The 25772-nt window shown below is 42.2% G+C and overlaps 1 protein-coding gene across 3 annotated transcripts; it reads left to right on the top strand.

The window, feature by feature from the left end:
• Positions 1–1889: 1889 nt before the first annotated feature.
• LOC310939923 (ral guanine nucleotide dissociation stimulator-like) lies at positions 1890–25539 on the top strand. 3 transcript variants are annotated; one of them, XR_014593058.1, is made up of 19 exons: positions 1890–2126; positions 12429–12733; positions 13624–13698; positions 14263–14456; positions 14719–14843; positions 14944–15159; positions 15287–15390; positions 16293–16377; positions 17508–17585; positions 18431–18517; positions 18604–18636; positions 18736–18857; positions 19424–19519; positions 19604–19811; positions 20176–20256; positions 20490–20756; positions 21477–21591; positions 21691–24979; positions 25011–25539. XR_014593058.1 is itself a non-coding variant. In XM_083904806.1 (18 exons), exons 1-18 carry the CDS (start codon positions 1938–1940, stop codon positions 21864–21866), a joined length of 2550 nt encoding a protein of 849 aa, XP_083760932.1. In that variant the 5' UTR covers positions 1890–1937; the 3' UTR covers positions 21867–25539. The 3 variants fall into 3 exon arrangements, 2 of the variants coding, with proteins under 2 accessions (XP_083760932.1, XP_083760931.1); XM_083904806.1 differs by having other exon boundaries at positions 20176–20250; positions 21691–25539; XM_083904805.1 differs by having other exon boundaries at positions 21691–25539.
• Positions 25540–25772: the final 233 nt, after the last annotated feature.

The following is a 25772-nucleotide window of genomic DNA, read 5'->3' as shown; positions in this document are numbered from 1 at the left end:
AATAATCGTTAGTTGTATCCGATTTTGTGCTTTTGCTCTTTCCGATATCCGATCTATCCGACATCTGATTTTGCTCAGTGTCACATAGATATTGATAGTGAGTTCAGTGTGGACTGGTCTTTAGTTAACATCAGTCTGCTGTTGTTCTTCTCTTGTGTAACTCTGCTCTCTGTCCACGTCTCTCTCTCTCTCCCCTCGGCCTTTATTTGTTCCAGATTTATTGTTTGTGTCTGGAGAACATTGTGCGTTTGGCAGCGGCTCAGGAACTACGTCCTCGCTGTCCTGACGTTTGACACATGGGACTCTGTCTTCCTGACGCTGCTGCACTTTCTTATTGTTTGGACATGTTAGTGTGGGCGTGGTCGACGGTCGACGCTGTTTCGCTGCCGTGTTTGTGTGTTTGTTGGTCATTTGTGAGAGAGTAGGAGAGTAAAAGGTGACAGTCGGAGCAGTAAAACATGGCGGAACGTCCTCCGTCCTTCAGAGACCACGTGTTTGTTGGACACAGATGACCAAACGCACTGTAGCTTACGGCCAGAATACAGATGTCGATATCTTTAAGGACATGTTCACGTCTTTATCTGCACCGTTAGACAGACTTTTCCAGCAGGAAACTGAAGTTTGGAAACCACTCACATAGAGAAAGTGACACAAAGTCACTGAGATAAATCTGTCTTTTCTTTTGTCTCCGGTTTTTATTTGAAGTTTTTCCCGTTTCTCCTGCAGCTGCAGACTCATCGCAGCTCAGTGGAGAGAAAATACCTACGAGGTCAAACGTATTAGATTCGCTCTCGGCCTCTGATGTTTGTTTTAATTTAATTTAATTTACTGAATCACTTTCACAAACTGTTCCTTCCTGCTTGTTCGGATCATTATTTCCTCCTTTCGGTGACGTTTAAGTGTTTTGAAGGTTTTTGAAGGAATTAAATTGTGCGTCTGAGGGAAAAAAAATGATTGATGATTGTGATTTGACGCGAGTGTTCCTGGTGTTTGGCCAGCAGGGGGCAGCATGAGCCTCCTGTCGGGGGTTTTGAGCAGTTCAGTTAGTGAAATAAAGAGTTTGTAAGTGTGTGTGTGTGAGAATGTGTGTTTAGAAATATGTGTGTGTCTGTATAAATGTGTGTATTACATGGACAGTAAGGACAGTGAAGTGTGTGTGTGTGTGCATGTGTGTAAGAATGTGTGTGTGTATAAATGTGTGCTTGTGTGTAAGAATGTGTGTGTATAAATGTGTGTATTAAGTGTGCAGTAAGGACAGTGAAGTGTGTTTTCTTGTCTCGCAGCAGCTGTCCGTCATAGTGAGAGCAGAAACACATCAGCCATCATTTCCCAAAAGGCATGACGTCATGTCAGGGGGATTTTAATGCTGCCTTCAGGGGCATCCCGTAAACGTCTCGTCTCATAAACACCAGCTCGCCACACAGTAACAGCAGTTTCTTTGACTTCGAGATAAATATATTTGTTTTTGAAATATCACATCAAAGAACATTAATGTTGATGAATCAGCCCCATGTCTCTGCTTTTTAACCTTTCATTTTTATTGAAAGATGCAATTAACAAAAAAATAACAGCACATATTATTATATTATGGTATTATATATACACATAAAATATGTATTTCTGCACATGTGTGTTGCTTCTGTTGTTTAATTAATAATATTTTTTTCACAAAACTCCGTTTCATCCTCGGAAGCTGATATTTCCGATATCCATGAAAGCAGCGTGGTTCTGGGGGCGGGGTTTAGAAAATCCTCGGTGTGTGTGTGTGTGTTTGAGTCATGACGCGTTCAGGAGCCTGAACAGCCTCAGCCGCAGCCGCAGCAGCAGCAGCGACGTCCTTCTTCAGCGGCCGGCGTCACTTCGCTCCGAGCTCGCACAGATAACAAACGCGTGGAAATGTCGGTACCGTGACTCAGCGACCGGGTTCCGCGGGCTCCATGGTCTTTTACCCGGGGACACGAACCGAGGCGCGCGGCGTCAAAGCGGGGCGGCCGGTCGAGATGTTCGACTCGTCGTGGAAGGTGCGGAGCATTTGGGACGGGGTGAGGCTGGAGGTGGTGGAGGACCGAAGCCCGGTGGTCCTGCACAGCTTCACCCACCTGGACCCGGACCTACCGCTGATGGAGGTGAGGAGGAGGAAGGGGTGCCGGGGGAAGGTGGCAGGGTAGGGCCGGGCCGGGGTGGGAGTCCGCTGAAGGTCCGTTAGCTCCGCGGTTTGTTGTGATGCTTTCAAGAGAATCTGAGGGTCAAGTCTTAACGACTTTTATAGTAAACTAAATTCGTTTTAATGTTATTTAAAATTATAAACCTTGTAATTATACATATATTGTTTGATGCCACAGCTTTAGACTGAAGAGTTTATTACAGTTAACACCTTAAGCAGCTTTATGTCTCCGCAATAATATTGACATTAAAGGTCAAGTGTGTGACATTTACAAGGGTATGTTTATATTTAAAAAAAAAAAAAAATGAATATACCACAAATAAGTATGTTTGTTTAAGTATAAACACATAAAAATGTAACGTAATTTGTTTTTCGTAGTCTTAAAATTTGAATTTTCCATGACCTTCATAAGGCCTCTTCATCGTGGGCGGAGTCATCGCAGCACATCTGCGTGGAAACTGCTGCCGTGACGCGGTTTTTCCTACGCAACGCAAACACACAAACTAGTGACTTGTAAAGCAGTTGTTTTGGGTGTAACTGGATCATTAGAATCAGTTGATTTAAAAGGATTTGTTCACAGAATCGTTCAGTACTTCCTGCGATGACCGGAACATGTCGTTTTTTAAAAAACTGATCTACAGTTGGACATCGTTGGCTTTGATTATTTTTGTCGGACGTCGCGCTCATGACTCTTCAGTGACGACACTCTCTGACCAATCAGGGGCCGGCAGTCTCTTGACGTCACATTTTAGTATTTATAGTTGCATTGTTTTGATAGTTGCATCTTTTCTGGTACGTTAAAACAAATGTAGTAGCCGTATCGCGTTGTACCGCCACCTAGTGTGGTGGAGGCAGACGCACTTCAGTCAATAAATGGATTCCACACGAGCGCTTGCTCACTGGGACGAGGAGTTCAGTTATTATTGGGTGTCACCGTGAATGAAAATGGACCAAATGAAAACATGGGACACAAGAAAAAAAAATCAATATAGTTTACTGTCACAGAGGAGAAAATAAACCATATTATGTTCACATTAAGAAGATGAAATCACAAAAAGACTCAAGGGCGGAGCCAGATTTTATCTAATTGACCTAAATCATTCAGAAAATATCTCCTGTGACCCATTTGTGCTAAACTATGATATTAATATTTCCCACTCAATGTTAAACTGTGTTTTTAGAAACAAAGATTTGAAAAAACGAATAATTCCAATAGATTTATCTCTAATTTAAACAGTCCTGAGTTGCTACATGATACGAGCTGTTCTTATAATAATCTAATAATCAATAAGAAATAACCTTTGGAGGAAAAAGCAAGTCATTCTGTAACAGAGGCAGCTGGTGTCCTGTGGGGAGTGTCACAACAGTCACTTTATGTTTCACTCTCACTTTAAAACCACTGTATAAATATGATTATATATAATCTCTGTGTATGACTCAGTCTGTCTGTGCCCGTTTCTGTGCTTTTTATCTGTTACGGCGTCTCCATGACGACAGCGTTACACGGAAAACTCCTCGTACTTTGTTACTCAGCACTTTTTTTTTTTTTGGAAAGATTATCTGTCCAAACGGCAGCTTTACGTTTAAGCACATACTTTTAAAAAAGCATTTTGGAGACATTTTCTTGCGTTTTATGGACCGATTTATGGACAGATTTATCAGTGCTGTGAAAAATAATCGTCATTTGCAGCCTTAGCTGCTTTAATAACAAGAAGTGTCGTTGGAACTGAAGATTAAAATCATTCTTTGTGTCATTTGTTTGTCCCGGTCACTAAATGTCCACGACGTCACTGCTGAACATTTAAAACAACATTTAAAGCATGTGTTCATGTGTGAAATGATCCACGTGTGTCGGTGTTCTGTGCATCGATCAGTTCAGGTGATCGTGCTCGTGTGAACATGATCGCTCTTATGTAAGACTCGGGATTGGACAACGTCTTAACTGTTACCACATGGGAGACGACCAGGTGTCCTCTGTCTGTCCCCCAACGAGACAAGACGACCCGGCGTCCTCCTCTTGACCATTTTCTGCTGCTCCTTTTCATCAATCAGTTCAGTCTCAGTTTAAATCATTAAAACCTTTACATTTGTCTCCTGGCACTCGTCTCCTGCCAGTGTGTGTGTGTGTGTGTGTGTGTGTGTGTGTGTGTGTGTGTGTGCGCACTCTGATGTAATCCTCCTCACTAACACAGTTACCTAACGCTTAATCCTCCTCCTGCAGACGTCGAGAGCTTTTCTTCCCGTCAGAGTCTGAGGCTCCGTCCACGCCGAGACGGAACAAAACCACACACCAATGATACGATATATCACGATATTTAAACCGCTGTACGATATTATCACGATATGTGATTCACTTGTAAGTGAAGTTAAGATAGTATAACAAAAAGTCAGGATACCACGACAGTTAAGGCGCGATACGATATATCACAGTGTTTAAGTCGCGATAGGATGCATCGCAATGTTTAAGGCACGATACACTATATCACGATATTTAAGTCATGAAGCGATATTATCACGCTATTTAAGTCACGATACCAAGATATTTAAGTCACAATACGATATATCACAATCGATACCAAGATATTTAAGTCACAATACGATATATCACAATATTAAGTCACAATACGATATATCACGATATTGAAGTCACAATACGATATATTGCGATATTGAAGTCACATTACGATATATCACGATATTAGTTCATAATACGATATATCACGATATTAAGTCATAATACGATATATCACAATATTAAGTCACAATACGATATATCACGATATTGAAGTCACAATACGTTATATCACGATATTAAGTCATAATACGATATATCACGATATTAAGTCACAATACAATATATCACGATATTGAAGTCACATTACGATAAATCACGATATTAGGTCATAATACGATATATCACGATATTAAGTCGCAATACGATATATCACGATATCAAGTCACAATACGATATATCGCGATATTGAAGTCACATTACGATATATCACGATAATAGGTCATAATACGATATATCACGATATTAAGTCATAATACGATATATCACAATATTAAGTCACAATACGACATATCACGATATTGAAGTCGTAATACGATATATCACGATATTTAAGTCATAATACGATATATCACGATATTTAAGTCATAATACGATATATCACAATATTTAAGTCATAATACGATATATCACAATATTTAAGTCACAATACGATATATCGCAATATTTAAGTCACAATACATATATCACAATATTTAAATCACAATACGCTATTTAAGTCACGATACGATACAATATATATTATCGTTTAAAGACCAACAACAAAACCCTTCAATTCAATGCTAAGACCAACAGCACAGATGTGATGATGTCACTGTGAGGTTCTGTTACAGTTTGTTTACATGACAACAGGAAAACTCGAACTGGACTTTTAAATCCAGTCCAGCTGTGTTTATATAACTTTTATATTTTAAACGTCAGTTTAACAAAAGTCCTGTACACAGAATTACAATACTTAAAATGAATAATATTACAAATTAACAAACAATATTAAAATAATCCATGTTAACATGTTACTGGCAATTAAACTAGACAGTTCTGGAAATGTACTGAGTGTGTGTGTGTGTGTACTGTAACTCAGAGGATCACATGACTTTGTCACTAGGTCATGTTTCTTCTTCTTTGACTTGGTGATAGTAAAGTGACACCGTGCTGCTCCACTTTACACTGACATTACTTTCATTACACATTCTTTTTTTTCTTTTTTTTTTCATGTTTGAAGTGAGCGCAGCCTCTGGGAAACTTTTTTGTGGCTGTGAATTGTGCAGAAATCTTCAGCTCTGGTGTCTCACAGTGTCGTGCAAAGGTTTGAAGATGTTCGTGTTCACGTTCATTCGTTGAAAGATAAAGCGAGGAACAGCGAGTTCTTCAACATTCTAAAACCATGTGTCCGTCAGTGAACACACTGACACACTGACAGTCTGCTGCTGTGACTCAGCCAGGATTACAGCCTGAATGACACCAGAACACAGCAACACGTCCACTTCCACCACATAATCTCACAGTCACAACTAAGCAAGAGTATTAGGGCCACATTTTTTTTGAAAGAAAGTAAAAAAAAAAAAAAAAAGTCTGAGATTAAATTTATAATTCTGAGATTAAAGTCAGAATTATTAGATTAAAGAAAAAGTCAGGGTTCTTAGATTAAAGTAAGAATTTGAGATTAAAGAAAAAGTCAGGGTTCTTAGATTAAAGTAAGTATTTGAGATTAAAGAAAAAGTCAGTATTCTGAGATTAATGTCAGAATACTTAGATTAAAGAAAAAGTCAGAGTTCTTAGATTAAAGTAAGAATTCTGAGATTAAAGAAAAAGTAAATTCTGAGATTAAAGTAGATTAAAGAAAAAGTCAGGGTTCTTAGATTAAAGTAAGAATTTGAGATTAAAGAAAAAGTCAGAAATCCTAGATTAAAGTCAGAATTCTTAGATTAAAGTCAGTATTCTGAGATTAATATCGGAGTTCTTAGATTAAAGTAAGAATTCTGAGATTAAAGAAAAAGTCAGAGTTCTTAGATTAAATTAAGAATTCTGAGATTAAAGAAAAAGTCAGAATTCTGAGATTAAAGTCAGAATTGTTAGATTAAAGAAAAAGTCAGAGTTCTTAGATTAAATTAAGAATTCTGAGATTAAAGAAAAAGTCAGAATTCTGAGATTAAAGTCAGAATTCTGAGATGAAAGGGTTAGGGTTCATGTTAATATTCCAGGTTTTCTTCTGGACAAATGTGAGTCCACTCCAGTGTCTCTTGTTCGACACCGAGGTCTGAGGCTGACGAGGGGGAGGAGTCATGTGAGGGCACGCTGACAGGAGCCTGATGAAGTGATGATGTTTGTTGAACTTTGACCTTTTACAGAGCGAGCGAGCAGCTTTGTCTCCACGGTTTTCCCTCAGAGGAAGAAAGTGGAGCAGCAGATGTGAGCGACAGAAACAGCAGCAGCAGCAGGAATGTGAACGCCCTGGAAAATACTGGAAAAAGACTTAACATACTCTTAGATCTTAATCTGGTTCCACTCTGCTCTGCTGTCTGTTTCTGCTGCAGGAAACTTTAACATCACAATTATAACAATAAGAAGTTTACTGCTGATATTTCTCTATCGGGACATGAGACAAGACATGGGCCTAGATTTTGGATGTGGTTGTATGTTACAATAGAAAGATCTTTACAGTTTCTAGACCTCTTTTTGCTGTCTTTTCACTGTCTCTGGACTCTTGCATGTGTCTCTGGACCCATGTATCTGTCTCTGGACTCTTGCATGTGTCTCTGGACCCATGTATCTGTCTCTGGACCCTTGTTTCTGTCTCTAGACTCTTGTATCCGTCTCTAGACCCTTGTATCTGTCTCTGGACTCTTGTATCTGTCTCTGGACTCTTGTGTCTGTCTCTGGACTCTTGAATCTGTCTCTGGATGCTTGTATCTGTCTCTGGACGCTTGTATCTGTCTCTGGACCCTTGTATCTATCTCTAGACCCTTGTATCTGGACGCTTGTATCTGTCTCTAGACACTTGTATCTGTCTCTAGACGCTTGTATCTGTCTCTGGACCCTTGCATCTGTCTCTGGACCCTTGTATCTATCTCTAGACCCTTGTATCTGTCTCTTGACCATTGTATCTGTCTCTAGACCCTTGTATCTATCTCTAGACCCTTGTATCTGGACGCTTGTATCTGTCTCTAGACACTTGTATCTGTCTCTAGACGCTTGTATCTATCTCTAGACTCTTGCATCTGTCTCTGGACCCTTGTATCTATCTCTAGACCCTTGTATCTGTCTCTGGACCCTTGTATCTATCTCTAGACCCTTGTATCTATCTCTAGACCCTTGTATCTGTCTCTAGACCCCTGTATCTATCTCAAGACCCTTGTATCTGTCTCTGGACCCTTGTATCTATCTCTGGACCCTTGTATCTGTCTCTGGACCCTTGTATCTATCTCTAGACCCTTGTATCTGTCTCTGGACGCTTGTATCTATCTCTAGACCCTTGTGTCTGGACGATTGTATCTGTCTCTGGACCCTTGCATCTGTCTCTGGACCCTTGTATCTATCTCTTGACCCTTGTATCTGTCTCTTGACCATTGTATCTGTCTCTAGACCCTTGTATCTGTCTCTAGAACCTTGTATTGGTCTCTAGACCCTAACATCTGTCTCTGGATGCTTGTGTCTGTGGTTTTTATGGGATTGTCTCTGCAGATAATAGCAGTGACGATCAATTTTCATTGATCAGATAAAAACCTTTAAATCCAGTTTGTGGAGACAAATGTTTGAGGACAGTGACGTCGACTCACTGAGGTCAGTGATGTCACTGTGTTTCATTGTCAGAGCTGTAACTGATGCCGTCTATTGTTGTCTTTGTTTAGCTGTTTTTGTTGTTGTGTGGGCTGTTTTCTGTCTTCACTGGGAGTTTCCCTGCTGCTCCACATTTAGACGTGAGCTCTGAGGGGTTTTTCTGCTCTGGATGCAGGTGTGTGTGTGTGTGTGTGTCTCTTTTAATCCCCATGTGTGTTTGTTCAAATAAAACCTAAAACAGTATCAGTCAGCACTTAAATCTTGGCTGTGAACGGTTTTTTTTTCTGATATTAATTTGCTTTCAGTTGACGACGTGTTCCAGAATCGACAGCTGTAGTCTTAAGATAAGGTGTTTTACAGTTCACTCCTGCTTTCTCTGGTACTGTCAGGTTTTTGGATGGACTTGGGAGAAGAATATTAGTTTGATAATTATGTGAATGTGTTGTTAACAGATTGACACAGTTTTAAAGATGTAAAGTGACTGATATCAGGCTGATATCAGTAGATCCTTGAGGTCGTGTTATCAGTGTGTGAATCAGTGATATGATTCCATCCCTGGAATATGTGATTGTGAGCAGATGCAGAGAGTTTCAGTCCAGCAGCTCCTTTTTAAACAATCAAAGATGTTTTCGCTTTATTGTGAAATCCAGGCTCTTTTTTTTTGTTGTTACTTTAACCACGAACATCTGATAATCACACGTACGACACGTAACATCACAGGAAATCAAAGGCAAACACTGACAGCAGGGTAAAGAAACTGGTGTTTGTAAACCACTCACTCTCCCGCACCAAACCCCACAGAGAAAATCAGTGATTTTAATATCACAGCACACAGGAGTTGTTGATCCACTGCTGAAAATATTTAATTTAGACTTAACTCAGTGACACAAAGTGACCACACGAGGCAGCAGTAGACCAGCAGCTCCTGTGTCCCCGCAAGCTAAATCACTGATTTTCTCTATGGACTTTGGTGTGGGAGAGTGAGTGGTTTACAAACTTCAGTTTCCTCTTAGAAAAGTCTCTTTAACAGCAATGTAAAGCAGCTTAAGCCCCTTTTCCACTTATGGTCCCAGCTAAATAAATACTTTGTGACCCAGTTTTTACAGATTTGGACTTTTTGTTATTTTCCCCCTGTTGAAGAAGTGAAATCAGACACTGTGGTGAAGCAGCTGTGATACACTTTTACTTCCACAGATAACGAGTTTGAAGTTGAAAGTTGACACGTGCCTCCTCCTCCTCCTCCTCCTCCTCCTCCTCCTCCTCCTCCTCCTCCTCCGCGCTGTCTCTTTTTATAGCTCGTCATATTAGACGCTGCCGAGTTACAGATCACTCACTTCCTCTCCGTTTGTAAGCAGCGTGCTGCGTTGATGTGGTCGCTGAGTCACGGTGAAGGAATGTGTGCTTCGAACCTAAATTGGAAAAGAAAAATACAAAAAAGAAACGGTGGACTTCGGCTTCGTCCACATGACGGAGGAATCCTCTCACGCTTCCACTGTACTTAGTCTTGAATTATTATTGAGCTTACAATGCAATTTAGTCTGCTAATAAAATGTGGAGCTGCAGCAGGTGACCCTTTACATCATCCTAATTTATGCAGCTAATTTAAGAAATGTCATTAAAAAAAAATCTGTGACATTAATGGAACATAATAAAGGTCACGTTTTTACCGCACTGTGGAGACGGCGCACGTTTAAAAACTAACTTTATCCACCTAATAAAAGACACACTTCATAAAAATGTATGTCAGTTTAAGTCTACGATATCTACGTCACATGTCTTTATCTCACTGTTAGACAGACTTTTCCAACAGGAAACTGAAGTTTGTAAACCACTCACTCTCCCACACCAAAGTCCATAGAGAAAATCAGTGATTTTAACATCACAGCACACAGGAGTTGTATCCACTGCTGCCTTCATCACTAAGTTCAAATCTTTTTCATAGTCTTATTTTGTGAATTCGGCATTTGAAGTATTTAGTTCAGACTTAACTTAGTGACACAAAGTGACCACACGAGGCAGCGGTACACCAGCAGCTCCTGTTTCCCCCGTGAGCTAAAATCACTGATTTTCTCTATGGGGTTTGGTGTGGGAGAGTGAGTGGTTTACAATCTTCAGTTTCCTGTTGGAAAAGAATGAATAACAGTGAGATGAAGACGTGAAATGAGCTTTTCCCTTGTTTTCCTTCTGACAGTCATGTTTTCACTGAGTCTCAGTCTGGTTGTCAGTGCAGGTGGCGCTCTCAGCACAGTCTGAACACAGTCACATGACCTCTCCATCTCCCGTCTCTTCAAAGCTTGTGCGTCTCTTGTCAGACGTGAGATCGTCTTTGTGTCCTCGCGTCTCTTTGTGTTTGTCGGGCTTTCTGACTTTGACTGGTTGTCATTTATTTGTTTGGCTGAGTCGTCGTTGTCGTTGTTGTTGTTGTTGTTGTTTTTTTAAACCTGACACTGATCCCTGTCGCTCTTTCTGTGTGTTTTTGTTCAAGTGGTAAGAGAGGAGCGTGGTTGTCATGGAGACGCTCGTCCTCACTGGACTGGGGGATGAATAGAGCCATTATATGGTGGGAAAAAAAGCAGTGACTCTGCTGAAGCGGATGAATGGAGTTCGCTGCTGTCCTTGAGCTTGTATTTTTTGTTTCGTAAAGTTTGAAGTGATGTCAGTCTGTGTGCTTTTACTGATAAGAAATATACTGTACACGATTTACACTTATCTGTGACTCACTCACATTCTTGTACAGCATTATTACTAAGGACACTCTACCTTATAAGCTATTTATCAAGCTTTTTTTATTTATCTAGCTAGCTTCAAGCTATCTGCCTTGCTATTTTGTTGTCTATCTATCTATCTATCTATCTATCTATCTATCTATCTATCTATCTATCTATCTATCTATCTATCTATCTATCTATCTATCTATCTATCTATCTATCTATCTATCTATCTATCTATCTAGCTTATTATTAAGATAAGCTTAATAATAGCTATCTTAGAAGCTATTATCAAGCTTATCTATCCAGCTATTTTGTAAGCTAACTAAATATCACATACGTCATCCGTTTATCTAGCTATTTTCCAGCTATCTTATATGCTATCTATCAAGCATTTTAGCTAGCTAGCCAGCTATCTACCTATCTTATAAGGTAACTCTCCCTCTATGTTTCTAGCTAGCTCACCAAGCTATCTATCTATCTTTGATATCTAGTTCACCTACATCTAGCTATCTAGCGATCTAATCTAGCTATTTTGTTTGTTTGCTGCTATCTTATATGCTATCTATCAAGCTTTTTAGCTAGCTAGCCAGCTATCTACCTATCTTATGAGGTATCTCTCCCTCTATGTTTCTAGCTAGCTCATCTATCTATCTATCTTTCTTAGATATCTAGTTCACCTACATAGTGTTTTCCTTTTGAAAGGTTTTATTTGAGACACAATGCTTCTTTATCACCTTTTTGAATCTTGCAACCTGGCAAATATTCCATATTACAAAAAAACTAGTAAAAGTAGCAAACCTGCTCTAAAAACTTACTAAAACGGACTCAGTGAGAGAATGTGCTGTAGGTTTTTCATCTGTTTTTGTTTCACAGTGGAACATTTTGACTCGACTTGTAGGAATGTGAGAGTGTGATGTTCACTGATGTTTTAAAAATGTTCCAGTTACGTCTAAATAGTTCTTAAATACATCTTCAGTGATGTAACCCGGTGAGTGTGACACTCTATCATGTTCGAGGCTGCAGCTCGACGTGTTTTGTCCTGTCGAGACCTTTTTTGAAACAACAGCCTATTGTTTTGGTCCTGACTCACAGACGCGAGAGACAGAAGAGAACTGGCTCATAATTAAAGGACTTTCGGCGTCTTCAGCTCCAAAAACACATATTTACAGAAAAATCTCTCCTCTCTCTCTTCTCTCTGCCACAGAGCTCGACGCAGGAGATCGGCGAGGAGGCCGAGGACGACGCCATCTTCACCATCACGCTCAGGAAGGTGCAGCTCCACCAGTCGGCCAGCAAAGGGCAGCGGTGGCTCGGCGTGGAGACGGACTCGGCCCTCAGCCTCTACGAGACCTGCAAGGTGCGGACGATCAAGGCGGGCACGCTGGAGCGGCTGGTGGAGTACATGGTGTCGGCGTTCAGGGGCAAGGACTCCACCTACGTCACCATCTTCCTCTGCACGTACCGCTCCTTCGCCTCCACCAGGCAGGTGCTGGATCTCCTGCTCAACAGGTACGCTGTGTGTGTGTGTGTGTGTGTGTCACTTTGTAAACCTCTCACTCGCCCACACCAAACCCCATAGAGAAAATCAGTGATTTTAGCTCACGGGGACACAGGAGCTGCTGGTCTACTGCTGCCTCGTGTGGTCACTTTGTGTCACTAAGTTAAGTCTAAATGAAATATTTCAAATGCCGAATTCACGCTGCAGTGACAAAATAAGACATTTCAACTTTGCGATGGACGCAGCAGTGGATCAACAACTCCTGTGTGCTGTGATGCTAAAATCACTGATTTTCTCTATGGGGTTTGGTGTGGGAGAGTGAGCGGTTTACAAACTTCAGTTTCCTGATGGAAAAACACAGGAAAACATGACAGTTCACGATATCTGAAGCTTTTTGTTGAGTGGCTCAGGGCTCGTTCACATGCAGCGTCCTTTGTGCAAACATTTTCACGTCTTTTCAGTGAAAGATATCGACGATTGCGCCAGACAGCTTCGCACAAAAACGCGAGCGATCCTGTTGCGATGCCTCGAGATGAAAATAGATACTCGGGGCCGAATAAGTGGGTCAAACTTTGTCTTTGTTGACTCAGAACCTCCGTGTTTCAGACAAAGCTCCTGAAGCGGTTGGGGAAGGAGAGGATTAACACACATTTACAGTATGGAACTGGGTTATTTCATTCTCAGCAGCTCCCAGGTTTGGTTGCTTGGTAACGACGGACATGACACCTTGGTTTAAAGACACGCTGCATGTAAACGGGCTCTGAAATCAGTGTTTTTTCCTGTCCCTGCTGGCAGCCACACTTCAAAAACGCCGAAATACTCCCTTTAAAGTGACGCTTTTAGCTTCATTTTTGCTCAAACATGATTGAAGTTTTTGTCTTTTTTTTTCCGCCTCCCTCAGGTATGCGAGGCTCCAGAATGTGCCTGCAGCCTCAGCACACAGACTTTCCCAGGACGACTGCACAGAGCTGAGGAAGTAAGTCCACCATGACCTTCACATGACCTGTGAGAGTTACAGGGAGTTTCAGCAGAGGTTAAAAGCTGCAGCGGGGTTGTTTTTCTCTCTCTCTCTCAGAGAAACACCTGTCAGGCTTGTTTGACAAAACACAGTTCATGAACTGATAAAAAAACACAGAGAAAAACATGCTCTCATTGATCTGTGTGGCTTCACTTTTACTGGAAAAGTAGGGTTCAAAGGTTAAAAAGGTTCAGGACAAAGTGTTGTGTTGAAAATTAAACACTTTTATTTTGAAAGTATATGAAATATCATGATGCCTCAGTTCTGCGATTCACTTTAATGTCTGTTTTTGATATGTATAGGTTTATTTTGCGTCATAAAGTTGGTTTTAATTGTCAACTATATGTAAACAAACACTTTTATTTTGAAATTTTGTGAAATATCGTTACAAATGTCATTATCCGTGATATAATTCTAACCCAATATCGGCCACTGCTTACAGGAAGGTTTATTCTCATGCAGTCGGATATTTTACACTTTAGCGCCCCCTACTGACCAGACTTGTGTCTGTGTGTGTTGCAGCACCGTGTCGTCCATCCTGGGCGCGTGGCTGGACCAGTACTCCGAGGACTTCTGGACTCCTCCCACCTACGACTGCCTGCACCAGCTGCTGTCCTACCTGCACATCCACTTCCCCGGCTCGGACCTGGAGCGCCGCGCCCGCAACCTGCTCGCCCACTTCCACCGCCGACAGCAGTGTGAGCCTGACCCTGACGGTACGAAGGCAGGACAGGAGAGGGACAGCGAACACAGAGACTAAAGTGTTTATTGTGAATGATTTAATTATCGTGTTGTGAGTTTTATCAATGATTAAGAGCAAAGAACGCCTGATAAGAACTTGTTGACGGTCGACAAACATGAGAAAACAGAGCGAGGTCACACACAGAGAGAGAGAGAGAGCGGATGATAATGACTGTGATGATGAAGCTCAGGATGTGTGGTTTCAGTGTTGTGACCTATGTTTTACAATCTCTTCAGGCGAAAACATCGGCTGTCCGTTCGCCACGCAGGAAGAGAGCGGCTTCGAGGACGAGCTTCCTGCTTTCAGTTTCCTGTGCTTTGACCCCATCATGGTCGCGGAGCAGTTCACGCTCATGGACGCGGTGAGGACGTTTTCTGTTTCCTGAGAGTAACACCAAGTGATGGTTGTTTCCATGAATTGTAATTGTAGTTAAATGGTATGGTATGTGTGTCACCTGACAGGACCTGTTTAAGAAGGTGGTGCCGTACCACTGTCTGGGCGGCATCTGGTCCCAGCGAGATAAGAAGGGGAAGGAGCACCTGGCTCCCACCATCAGAGCCACCGTGGCCCAGTTCAACTCCGTCACCAACTGCGTCATCACCACCTGCCTGAGTAACCCGGTGCTGAAGCCCAACCAGCGAGCGCGGCTGCTGGAGAGGTGGATCGACGTGGCGAGGGTGAGCAGCCGCGGACGACTGTTTACACATTTAATTTAACTTTTAAAAAGGATTTTTGTGCATTTATGACCTCGGTCCTGATATAAAAAACTGAATGTGACTGAATCTTCGCTGTCGGTTTGTTCAGGAATGTCGGATCCTGAAGAACTTCTCGTCGTTACGTGCCATCCTCTCCGCACTGCAGTGCAACGCCATCCACCGCCTGAAGAGGACGTGGGAGGAAGTGTCACGGTAAGAAGACAACAGTGTTTGTCCTGGTGCTGCTGTGTTTCACTCATGTTCCTTTCGTTTGTTCCTTCCTTCCTTCCTTCCTTCCTTCCTTCCTTCCTTCCTTCCTTCCTTCCTTCCTTCCTTCCTTCCTTCCTTTCTTCCTTCCTTCCTTCCTTCCTTCCTTCCTTCCTTCCTTCCTTCCGACCTTCCTACCTTCCTTCCTTCCTACCTACCTACCCAACCAACCATCCACCTACCTACAGACCTACTGGCTTGAAAGCCTACTAGATTGAAAGCTATCTTATAAGCTATTTATCAAGCTTTTTCTTTTAGCTAGCTAGCTATCTTTTAAGCTATCTGCCTAGCTATTATGTTAGCTATTTATTTATCTTATAAACACTCTCTCTTTCTTTCTAGCTATCTATCTCTTGCAATTTATTAAGGCTTTTAGCTATCGATCCATTTATTTGTTAGCTAACGAGTTATCTCATACGTTGTCTATTTATCTAGCTATTTTGTTTGTTTACTATCAAGCTTTTTAGCTCTGCTAGCCAGTTATCTATCTATCTTATAAGGTATCTCTCTCGCTATGTTCCTAGCTAGCTCACTAAGCTATCTCTCTATCTTTCTTAGATATCTGTTCACCAACATAGTGTTTTCCTGTCGTTGTAGCGTCCGTGTTTCTCCACATACAGCTGCTAAAATAGTTTCCAAAACACAATAATTATGTTTTTCATGTATTCAGATTCAGCCTAGACCCAAACCCTGCAGTGACAGGTGTCAGTTTTATATAATGTTGCTGATAAAAAAAGTCAATATCATTATTAATACGTCCTTTTCGACCCACCCTTTGTCCACTTTGACCAGCAGAAGGTCAGGTCTGTCGCGTTTATTCATGCTCCGATCTCCGTGTTTCTCCACAGCGAGAGCTTCCGCACATTCCGCGAACTTTCCGAGATCTTCTCCGACGACAACAACTACTCTCTGAGCCGGGAGCTGCTGGTGAAGGTGAGTCACGGACGAGCGTCTTCACACCTTCACAGAGGACAAATTGATTGACTGATTGTGATTTAGCTCAGGAAAAAAAACCAATCAATCAGTCAGTTTTCCAGGATCAGTGACCCGTCCTTGTGAGTTTGACTTCCTCACAGAAAAAAAACATCCTGCAGCTGCTCGGTTGTCTTTTTCTCTCGCAGCGTCCATAAATCGCTCACCACGTCCTTGGTGGACGCTGATTTATACATGAGTTTAACACAAAGAGGTGTTGACGCCGACGAGCTCGGTGCTGACGCGCAGAAAATCTGTCAGATGTTAATCTGTTCAGTTTTCACTGCGACGTAAATCCTGCCCGATCACATTTACATTCATTGAGTCATAACTCAAACAAACATTATTCTTGTATTTTTAGGTTCAGTGCGACTCCCACTGAATAATTAATAAAATCTCATGTAAATCCCTGAACCTCCAAATTGAAACATATTCTCAGTGTTTCCAGATGAAATTTGGCTCGTGTTGAAGATTTAATCACCTGCTGATGCAACGAACACAAGGTGGTTCCCCTCAAAGGGGGGAATCCCTGCTCACGTCACCCAGGGAGGGAACCTTTCTGTCAGGTGTAGATAACCAACACGTCGGGGCGTCGCCTCTCTCTCTCCGTGGCCGTATCTTCTCAGGCCAGGCCAGCGTTTACGTCAGATTAAGTTTCACTGCTCGACATTCGCCGGGGTTACATCACTCAGAGGAATGTGTCTGGAAACACTCAGAAGTGGTTTTCCTCACTCCCTCACAGAGCGTAAACACGCGTTCTCTGAGAGAATTCTGGCCGTGTTCATGTTTGTAATCACAAGAAAACACCTTTTTTTTTTTTTTTTACGCATCTAACGTTTGTTAGGAGCAATTTGGGTTGGGTAACTGTCTCAGAGGCAGCCTATCGGGAATTTACAATTCGTATTCCCTTTTTTAGCCAATAAACGTGTAATAAAGTCAGGTTTCTTTGAAATGTAACCAACACTTTTAACAGTTTTAACAGGGGAAAAAAGTGGTATAATTGTTATGTTTGTGTGTTTTTGGTGTTTGCAGGAACCTTTGAGCATGAATCAAGGAGCGTTGATGAAGTTTCTGTTTTTCTGTTTTTTCAGGAGGGAACGTCCAAGTTTGCCACTCTGGAAATTAACCCCAAACGAGCTCAGAGGAGACACCAGCAACAGAGAGACCTGGTGAGTCCACAAACGCCAAAATAAAACACTTTTTTGAATCAATCAACTTGCTGCTCAAACACAGCATTAAGGCCACATTATACTTCTCCGACTGCGTATGCGTTATCCGTCTGCGTCACCACGTAGACGCCTCGAGCATTTATACTTCTGCGTCGTGGTGACGGACACTCGCTGCAATTTCCCGCCCGATCAGTAGGGGTCGCTGCGCAAGGTTGTTGTGCTTCTGGCTACAGTGAGCAATGGCGTCCGAGAAAGAAAGAGAGCGAAAGACTGTTGTTGTTGAAACAGTGGACGTTTCTCACTTTTCTGTGTGACGGAACGCAGTTTTAAGATAATTTGAGGCGAGAAATTGGCCATTTAGAGTCTAAACATGTGCTGTGTGTGTTAAGATATGACGTATTTATAGTTCGGCAGCGGCGTTATCGGCGGGGATCAGCTCCGCCTCTGTCAGGACGCCCGGAGCGCAATGAGAGCCGGCACAGAGCAGCTTAGCTCGGTCTGTCCTGAGGACCAATCGCAGCTCTTGCCGTCTCCGTTGTCCCCTGACGGAGTGACAGACACTTAAAAAATATTTCGTGCAGACGGAGACTACGCAGAGGCTCTTCGACAGTCTCTGCGTCGACGCAGAGTCTCTACGTAGCCTACGCAGAGAACTTTACGCAGAAGTATAAATTGGGCTTTAGACTGTGGTGACAGCTCCATCTGCTGGTGGAGGAGGTCACTACAGTAACTACTAATAAACTAAATATAGTTAGTACGGGATTAGTTAGTACATTAGTTTTAGTCTCTCTACCTTGGTGTCTGGTGGCTCTGCCTCCATGTTGACCTCCTCTCACTCTGATCAGGGGGTGATGCAGGGCACCATTCCATATTTGGGGACTTTCCTGACGGACCTGGTGATGATGGACACGGCCATGAAGGACTACACTGAGGTCAGACTCCTGACACACAACGTCACACTTTAACCTTTTGCCACACTCTGACCTTTCTTATTCTTTCTTTCTTTTCTTTCATTCAGGGAGGACTCATCAACTTTGAGAAGAGAAGGAAGGTAAAGTAAACAAAGAGTCAAACAGACAAACAAACATCTTTTTGTGTTTTGTAAGAAGTTAAAAGTCATAACTATCTGTTGTCTCTCTGTGTGTGTCAGGAGTTTGAGGTGATTGCTCAGATCAAACTTCTTCAGTTGGCCTCCAACAACTACAGCTTCACTCAGGACAGTCACTTCAGAGAGTGGTTCGCCGGCGTGGAGAAGCTCAGCGAGGCAGAAAGGTCAGTCAGTCACATGACTTCATTCATGGATCAGGTGACAGGGTTAATGACTCAAAAACATCATTCATTCATTTTTTACTGTCTTTTTTTTTCCTTTTTGTGGGATGTTGAGAGGGAAAGTCTCAGCTGATATGTCACAGAATTTCAAAATAAACGTGTTTGTTTTGTACACAGTTTACAAAAGTGTAGTATTTAGTATAGTTTAGTATTATTTTGAAACCCCTGCATTCAGGGCTTATCCACACAGAAACAGAAGTTTCCCTACATCACATATCGAAATGTTCTTCTTCTTTTTTTGTTCTTAAAAAGAAATGACCAAACACGTCACAGCAATAAAGAGATAAACACAACAAAGCATAAAAAATATATAGTATTTCCATTTGGTTTTGAATGAAATAAAAAAAAAGTAAGAAAAAGTAGAAACTATCTACTATAACCAAAGATAACACGTATTTTATTTTTGAAAAATCTAAAACGAAACGAAAGCTAAAACATATATATCTCTGTACTAAAGAAAATAAAAATGTGAATTTATTTCAATAGTTTCTCACTTCCTGTCCCCGCAGTTACAACCTGTCGTGTGAGATCGAGCCTCTGTCGGAGTCTGCGAGCAACACGCTGCGAGCCAAGAAGAACGGCGGCATCATGAAACGCTGGAGCGAGTGAGTGACGCCGGGGGAAAACGCCGTCGCAGCGTTTAAATCGACGAAACTGACTCTAAACTCTTAACTCTTTGTTTTCCCCAGTCGTCAGCTGACGGAGGGCGGAGCCGGCGCAGGCTCTCACTCCAAGTCCTTCGACCACTCGCACTACAGATGCCAAGGAGGAGGAGGAGGAGGCGGGGGGGACAGCGGCGACGCTCTCAGCGTCACCTCGGTCAGCTCCAGTGGTTCAGACCTGGAGGACGTGAACGCCAGCTTCCTGTCCGACTCTCCTGAAGGACACGAGCGGAAGGTGAGGAGAGTTTGTGACGCCTTTTGGTAACGTGACCAGATTATCGCGTTTCAGATTGTCTTGTCGGAAGATGTAAAAGATGTCGGGTTAAAAAAATCGTTCAAAAACAGTTCAAAACAAACACTTTACGTGATCATTCTGCCTTAAATTTACGTCGGAACTTCCTGAATTTACCGAGTTCCAGTTAAGAATTCATGATAACGTATGAAAATGATGTTTTTACGACATCGGTGATAGAAACAGTAAAAGTATCAGTGTTTGTACGACGGCAGCCATTCCAGCTTCCAACTTCCGACCACAAATGGAACGCACCATTGATCGTCGAAGATCCATGTTTTTGTTTTCTTTGTCGTTTCTTCTGCAGACGTCGACTCCGTCAGTGAAACTCACCGTCTCTGCGTTAGGGAGAGAAGCTCCAGCTGCCGATTCAACCTCAACGGTAACGGTAAACACCTTTTTTTTTACTTTATATCAAAGTGTGACACAGATAATTATCAACAGAAGGTCAAAGGTCACGTGTACACTGCCCAGTACATTAATGAGGATTGAATTAAACCATTATTTTAACCAAGCACTTAGAATCTAGATTATTTTCGTAGTCCATGAAGTTAATGTAAAATGTTCTTCTCCCGTCCTTATACTGTCCCCCTTTGTCCTCTGCTGCCCTCTACTGTTCAGTTCTGGGAGTGCACGTCCTTGTCGTCCCTGGACACCTCGGGCACGGGCTCCAGCTCGGGCTCGGCCTCCGGCTCCAGCAGCGCCTCCTCGTCCTCCGTGTCCTCGTCCACGCCGCTGTCCGCGTCCCGCTCGCACAAGCGCTCGGTGTCGGCCGTGTCCAACTACTCCACGCTGTCGCTGCCGCTGTACAACCAGCAGGTGGACGACTGCTGCATCATCAGGGTCAGCCTGGACGTGGAGAACGGCAACCTGTACAAGAGCATCCTGGTGAGAAAATAAAAGTTTAAATGTGGGAAAGCTGCAAAAATAAATGTGGATCTTTAGTGACCCAGAATAAATAAATAAAAATAAATATTTGAACTAAACCTAATCTAAATCTAAATTTAGAGCGGCACCAATGCTTTTATGTGACGGTCTGAGGTGAAAGGGGACATGTGTACCTAACTAACCCTAACCCTTATAATGGGGCTTATGTCTATGTGGCTCCGTATATAAGAAATTACAGGTAAAAAACATGAAGACACAAATTCTGCTTTAATTTAAAACGGCGGTTAACGGCGCTAACATCGTCAACCTTAACGGACGCTAACACATGACAAGTTTCCATGATGACTGACCGGAAAAAGATACACCAGAGTCCAGGCACCGTTTACCAGTTAGCTCCATTAGCTCCTTTAGCGCCGTTAGCATGCCTTCAGTCGCTACAAATAACCATTGTACCTGTGTACTGAGTATGTGTGCCTCTTTTTTTTTTTTTAAGTTTAGCGTTACTTTAGAGACTCATTTTAACAATCATGTAGTCACGTAAAGATGACGTCACACGGGTCTTTTTGGAAATGCGCCATACGCTAACGTTGGCACCGTTAACCGCCGTTAACGTGCCCGGCACTCATTTTTTTTACTTAAATTTCCCAAATGAGATTTTATTTTCAGGCTCTTTTATTCTGAAAGTATTTTTAAAAACATGTTTCTGTGATTCGTCTCCAGGTGACGAGTCAGGACAAGACTCCGGCCGTCATCAGGAAGGCGATGATCAAACACAATCTGGAGCGAGAGAAGACGGAGGATTACGAGCTGATGCAGAAGATCTCTGAGGACAAAGGTAAACGAAACCTAAATGAACATGAAAGTCACGGGATATTTGAGCTCTCGTCTTTCATCCTCTTGACTCTTTTCTGTCTCGTCTCGTCTCGTCTCGCAGAGCTTCGAATCCCCGACAACGCCAACGTCTTCTACGCCATGAACTCCACTGCCAACTACGACTTTGTGCTGAAGAAGCGCGGCCTGGCGCGGCCGATGCGAGCCAAGAACGTGGCGAGCTCCACGCTGCCTCGCATGAAACAGAAGGGTCTGAAAATCGCCAAAGGGATTTTCTGAGTCGCACAGACGCACACACACACACACACGGCCGGGCCTCCTGCCTCACCCCCCCCCCCCCCACGCCTCACCCTTCACCCTCTCCGGTCTCCGCGCCTCAGAGGAAACGTTTCCTGTCGGACGGAAACAAAGGTTTCCGAGTTTTTTTCTGAGTTTTTGGTTTGGCCCGAAACGAGCCGCCGTCGCTCGTCGTGTCTTCAGGAACTCCCTGCGAGGATTTGAAGAGGCGGGGTCACTCGCGAGACACGCCTCCTCCCCCCCCCCCCCCCCCCCTCACAGAGAAGCTGTTTTGTGTAAGCAGAGCGACACGCCGCCGCCACCGCCCTGTGGCCGGACTCGTCAAACTCTCCGCCCACGTGTTGCCGTGGTTACGTGCTGGTTTTTTACGTCGCCGTGTCGGGAAACACTTTCACTTTTGTTAAACGTTTGTTTACATCGTCACGTGATCACCTTTTTTTTCTTCAAACGCACACGCGAGGATTTAAAGCACCTTCAGCGAAAAAACACTTTTTTTAATCCCTCCATCGTCTCCTCTGTCGTCCTCATGCTCGCCCCCCGCTGGCCTGGAGTGTACATACACGAACAACGCGACGCCCTACACTCAGTGTTCGGACGTGTTTCTAAATTTTTTCAGGGAACTTTTTGTCGTGAGCGTACTGCCGCCTTTACCGCCTCGCCACCGCGTTCCTGGACGTTTTTTTCTCTGTGATGCTAGGACGTGGGAAAAAAAAAAAAAAAAAAAAGTCAAGATGGCTGACAGGAAGACACGGAGTGGAAATCCAGTCCAGTCGTCGCAGCCATGGATTAAACGCCACTATTTCTTCTTTTTTTGTCTAACCACTACATTGTGTGTGATCACATGGGAGTTTGTGATCACATGGGAGTTTGTGAGCGGAGAACAAACAAACCAGTGTAAATATCATTAACTGTGCAGTAACTTTGTTTTTTAGATTCATTCACACGATATCAACACTTTCTTTTTTTACTCGTGTACGTGTTTTGTTTATTTTTCACTGCTCTGCTCTGATTGACTGCTGCCGTTTATCACGTTTTTTGAAAAGGTCGTAGGTCGTACGAGCAGCACTTCACTGCTATCTCTCTCTCTTCACTGACTCTGACTCCCGGCGGCCATGTTGGAAAACACGAGAAACGCAGCTGAAAACAAACAAACAAACAAACAAACAAATGTATGTCAGAAAAGAGGAAAAATAAATATTAAATACGTTTTGAAAGATATGAGAAATACATGGAAAAGTATTCACAAAAATGAATTTCCATTAAGGTCATATTTTAACATTTATTATATGTTACAGTAGAAAGGAAAAAAACTAAAATCTTTTATAACAGAATAAGTAAGTAAATAAAAAGATGATATTTGATCAGATTTTCACCTCAGCTTTTTCCAACATGGCCGCTCGTCCTTCACTTTCATCACTAAACACTTTTCTACATGTGCCATGTTGGGCCTGTGTGTGTGTGAGTGTGTGTGTGTGTTTTTCTGTTTTAAAATGTGACTGAAGTTTGTCAGAGGAACGATGATGATGATGATGATGATGATGATGATGCACAAAACTGAGAGAAACAACCACTCACTTGTTTTCTCATTGTTTCACGGCTGCAACAGTTCATCGGTGACTAATCGAATACTAAATTAATCGTCAACTTAAATGTGAATTTTTTTCACTTGATTTCACAATTTTTTTCAAAGGTGGAGCATCTGTGGATAGAGCAGGGTTAGGGGCAAAGAAACCAGGAAATATTCACTTTTAAGAAGCTGAAAAATCCCACTCACTTTGTTCGGTGATAAAAAAAAACAGTTGACGATTCATTTACTCATTGATTAATAACGGATTCACTGTCGCAGCCCTGGTTTGTTTTAAAGGAAAAATCCAACCTAACCCGTACAAGGCACTTATTGAACTCCAAATCACAAAACTGTTTCCATTGGTGGACTGAAAAAAAAGATTTAATTTAAAAGATAAAAGGTGAAAAATGTTTGATTGTCTCTGTGAGGACTATTAGCAGCTCTGCGCTAATAATGATGCTATAACCCACAGCTGAAGCCGCCTCAGGTTACCGTGGCAACAACACTTCCCGCTGTCGCACAGCATTCTGGGAAATGTGCGATTAAAGGGGCGGTTGGATTTTTCCCTGATTTTTGTTCCACATCGCAGAATCAAAACACAACGTCAGCCTGGAACTCAGTGGCGCCCCCTGCTGCCTTTGTCCATGTTCTTTTTTGTTTGTTATATTTTGCCTGCATGAAGAGTTCATAATCCTGTCAACGATCAAACGAATGAGAAAAAAAAAAAACAAATGTGCCCTGAAAAGCAATATGGCGGTGGATGTTGTCGTCGTTGCTGCTGTTGTTGTTGTCGTCGTCGTCGTTGTGGCGTGAAATCCTTCGCTGTTGAACACTGTGACCTTGTCATGTCGAGCACTGTGAACTCAAACAAACAAACAAACAAACAAACAAAAAAAATCATTCCCCACTAATCATGATGTCGCACTGAAGGAAACACGTGCCAAAAACCAGAGAAGAGGATTTTAACGTCCTCGGCCTTTTACAGCGAACGAAAAACTCAAATTTTGTTTGTTTACTGGAAAACAACAAAGGGGTAAGAACACTAAATATATATACATATATATGTATGTATGTATATATAAAAGATCTGGTCCTGTTTCCCTGTGGAGAATAATTTTGTCTGAGAAACTTGAAGACGTTCGTCACGCGGAAAAGACGCTCTCAAAGCTGTTCCATTTGTATTCGGAAGTCGCATTTTTTTCCCGAGGTCTGGACTTGGATTTCCAAATTCTAAAATGGCCGCCAACGTACTATCACTGCTACTTTTACCGTTAGTTTCACTTCTGTGTGGGGGGTCCGATGGGTCCTTGAAATCCTTGAAATTTTGGGGAATAGTTTGAAAAAAAAAAGTCAAGGCCCTGGAAAGTTTGTTTTTTGTTTGGAACAAAAACCCTCAGACGAGAGAACAACGTGATGTCGTGTGATCGCATAGACGTGACGTTTCTGTCGCACAGTTTGAGAACTTTCCGTTTGCGAACTTTCAACTTTTGATATACAGTTTATGAACATTCAGTTTGCGAATTTTTCGGTTTAGGGACGTACAGTTTAGGAACTTTCAGTTTATGTACGCACAGTTTGCGAACTTTCAGTTTTACGAATGTACAGATTGCGAACTTTCAGTTTATGATCGTACAGATCGTTGTGCGTGTGATTGGACCGTGAGTTGAACTTCGTGACCTTACGATCGTTTCTGTCCTGATGAGGTCACTGATGATGATGATGATGGTGGTGGTGGTGGTGATGATGATGTGGGCGCGGTCTGCGTGTCGTTGTGACGTACGTTTTGTGATTTGATCGGGTTCTTTGCGAGTTTGAACGTGAAAGAAAAAGACGAAGAAAAGAAGATCGGAAACAGTTGTCGTCGTGTGTCTGTTTTTGTTTCGTTGTTTTTGCTCGGGTGCCATTTTCCATTTGAACAAAGGGTTTGTGGACTTTTTTCTAACTGCAGTCTCTACTTTACTTTTCCAACACAAAACTGTCCTTGTTTATTTATTGATTTGTATATAGAGATTTTGTTTTTGCCTTGTACATTCTCTCCTTTCTTGTTTATAGATTAATATATTCATGTATATACGAATAAACATCAAGTTTCTAAAAGTTCAAATGTGTTTCTGCTGCGTCTCCATGTGAATCAAAGGAACTTTTTGATTGAAAGAAGCTCAGAATTACAAGAATAAAAGTCATAAAAAATAGGGAGCACAGCAACGTATTGTTATATTTTATTTTAGTGCAATATATTGTCACATAGCCTAATTATATATGTTTTATGAGTTAAGTTATTACATTTGTGTTAATAAACCCTCATTTATGGACATAAATTA

Source organism: Microchirus variegatus (assembly GCF_963457635.1).
Source record: "Microchirus variegatus genome assembly, chromosome: 18".
In the NCBI taxonomy this organism is placed as follows: Eukaryota; Metazoa; Chordata; class Actinopteri; order Pleuronectiformes; family Soleidae; genus Microchirus; species Microchirus variegatus.
The sequence above is the reverse complement of the archived record's forward strand: the minus strand, read 5'-3'. Positions and strand labels throughout refer to the sequence as shown.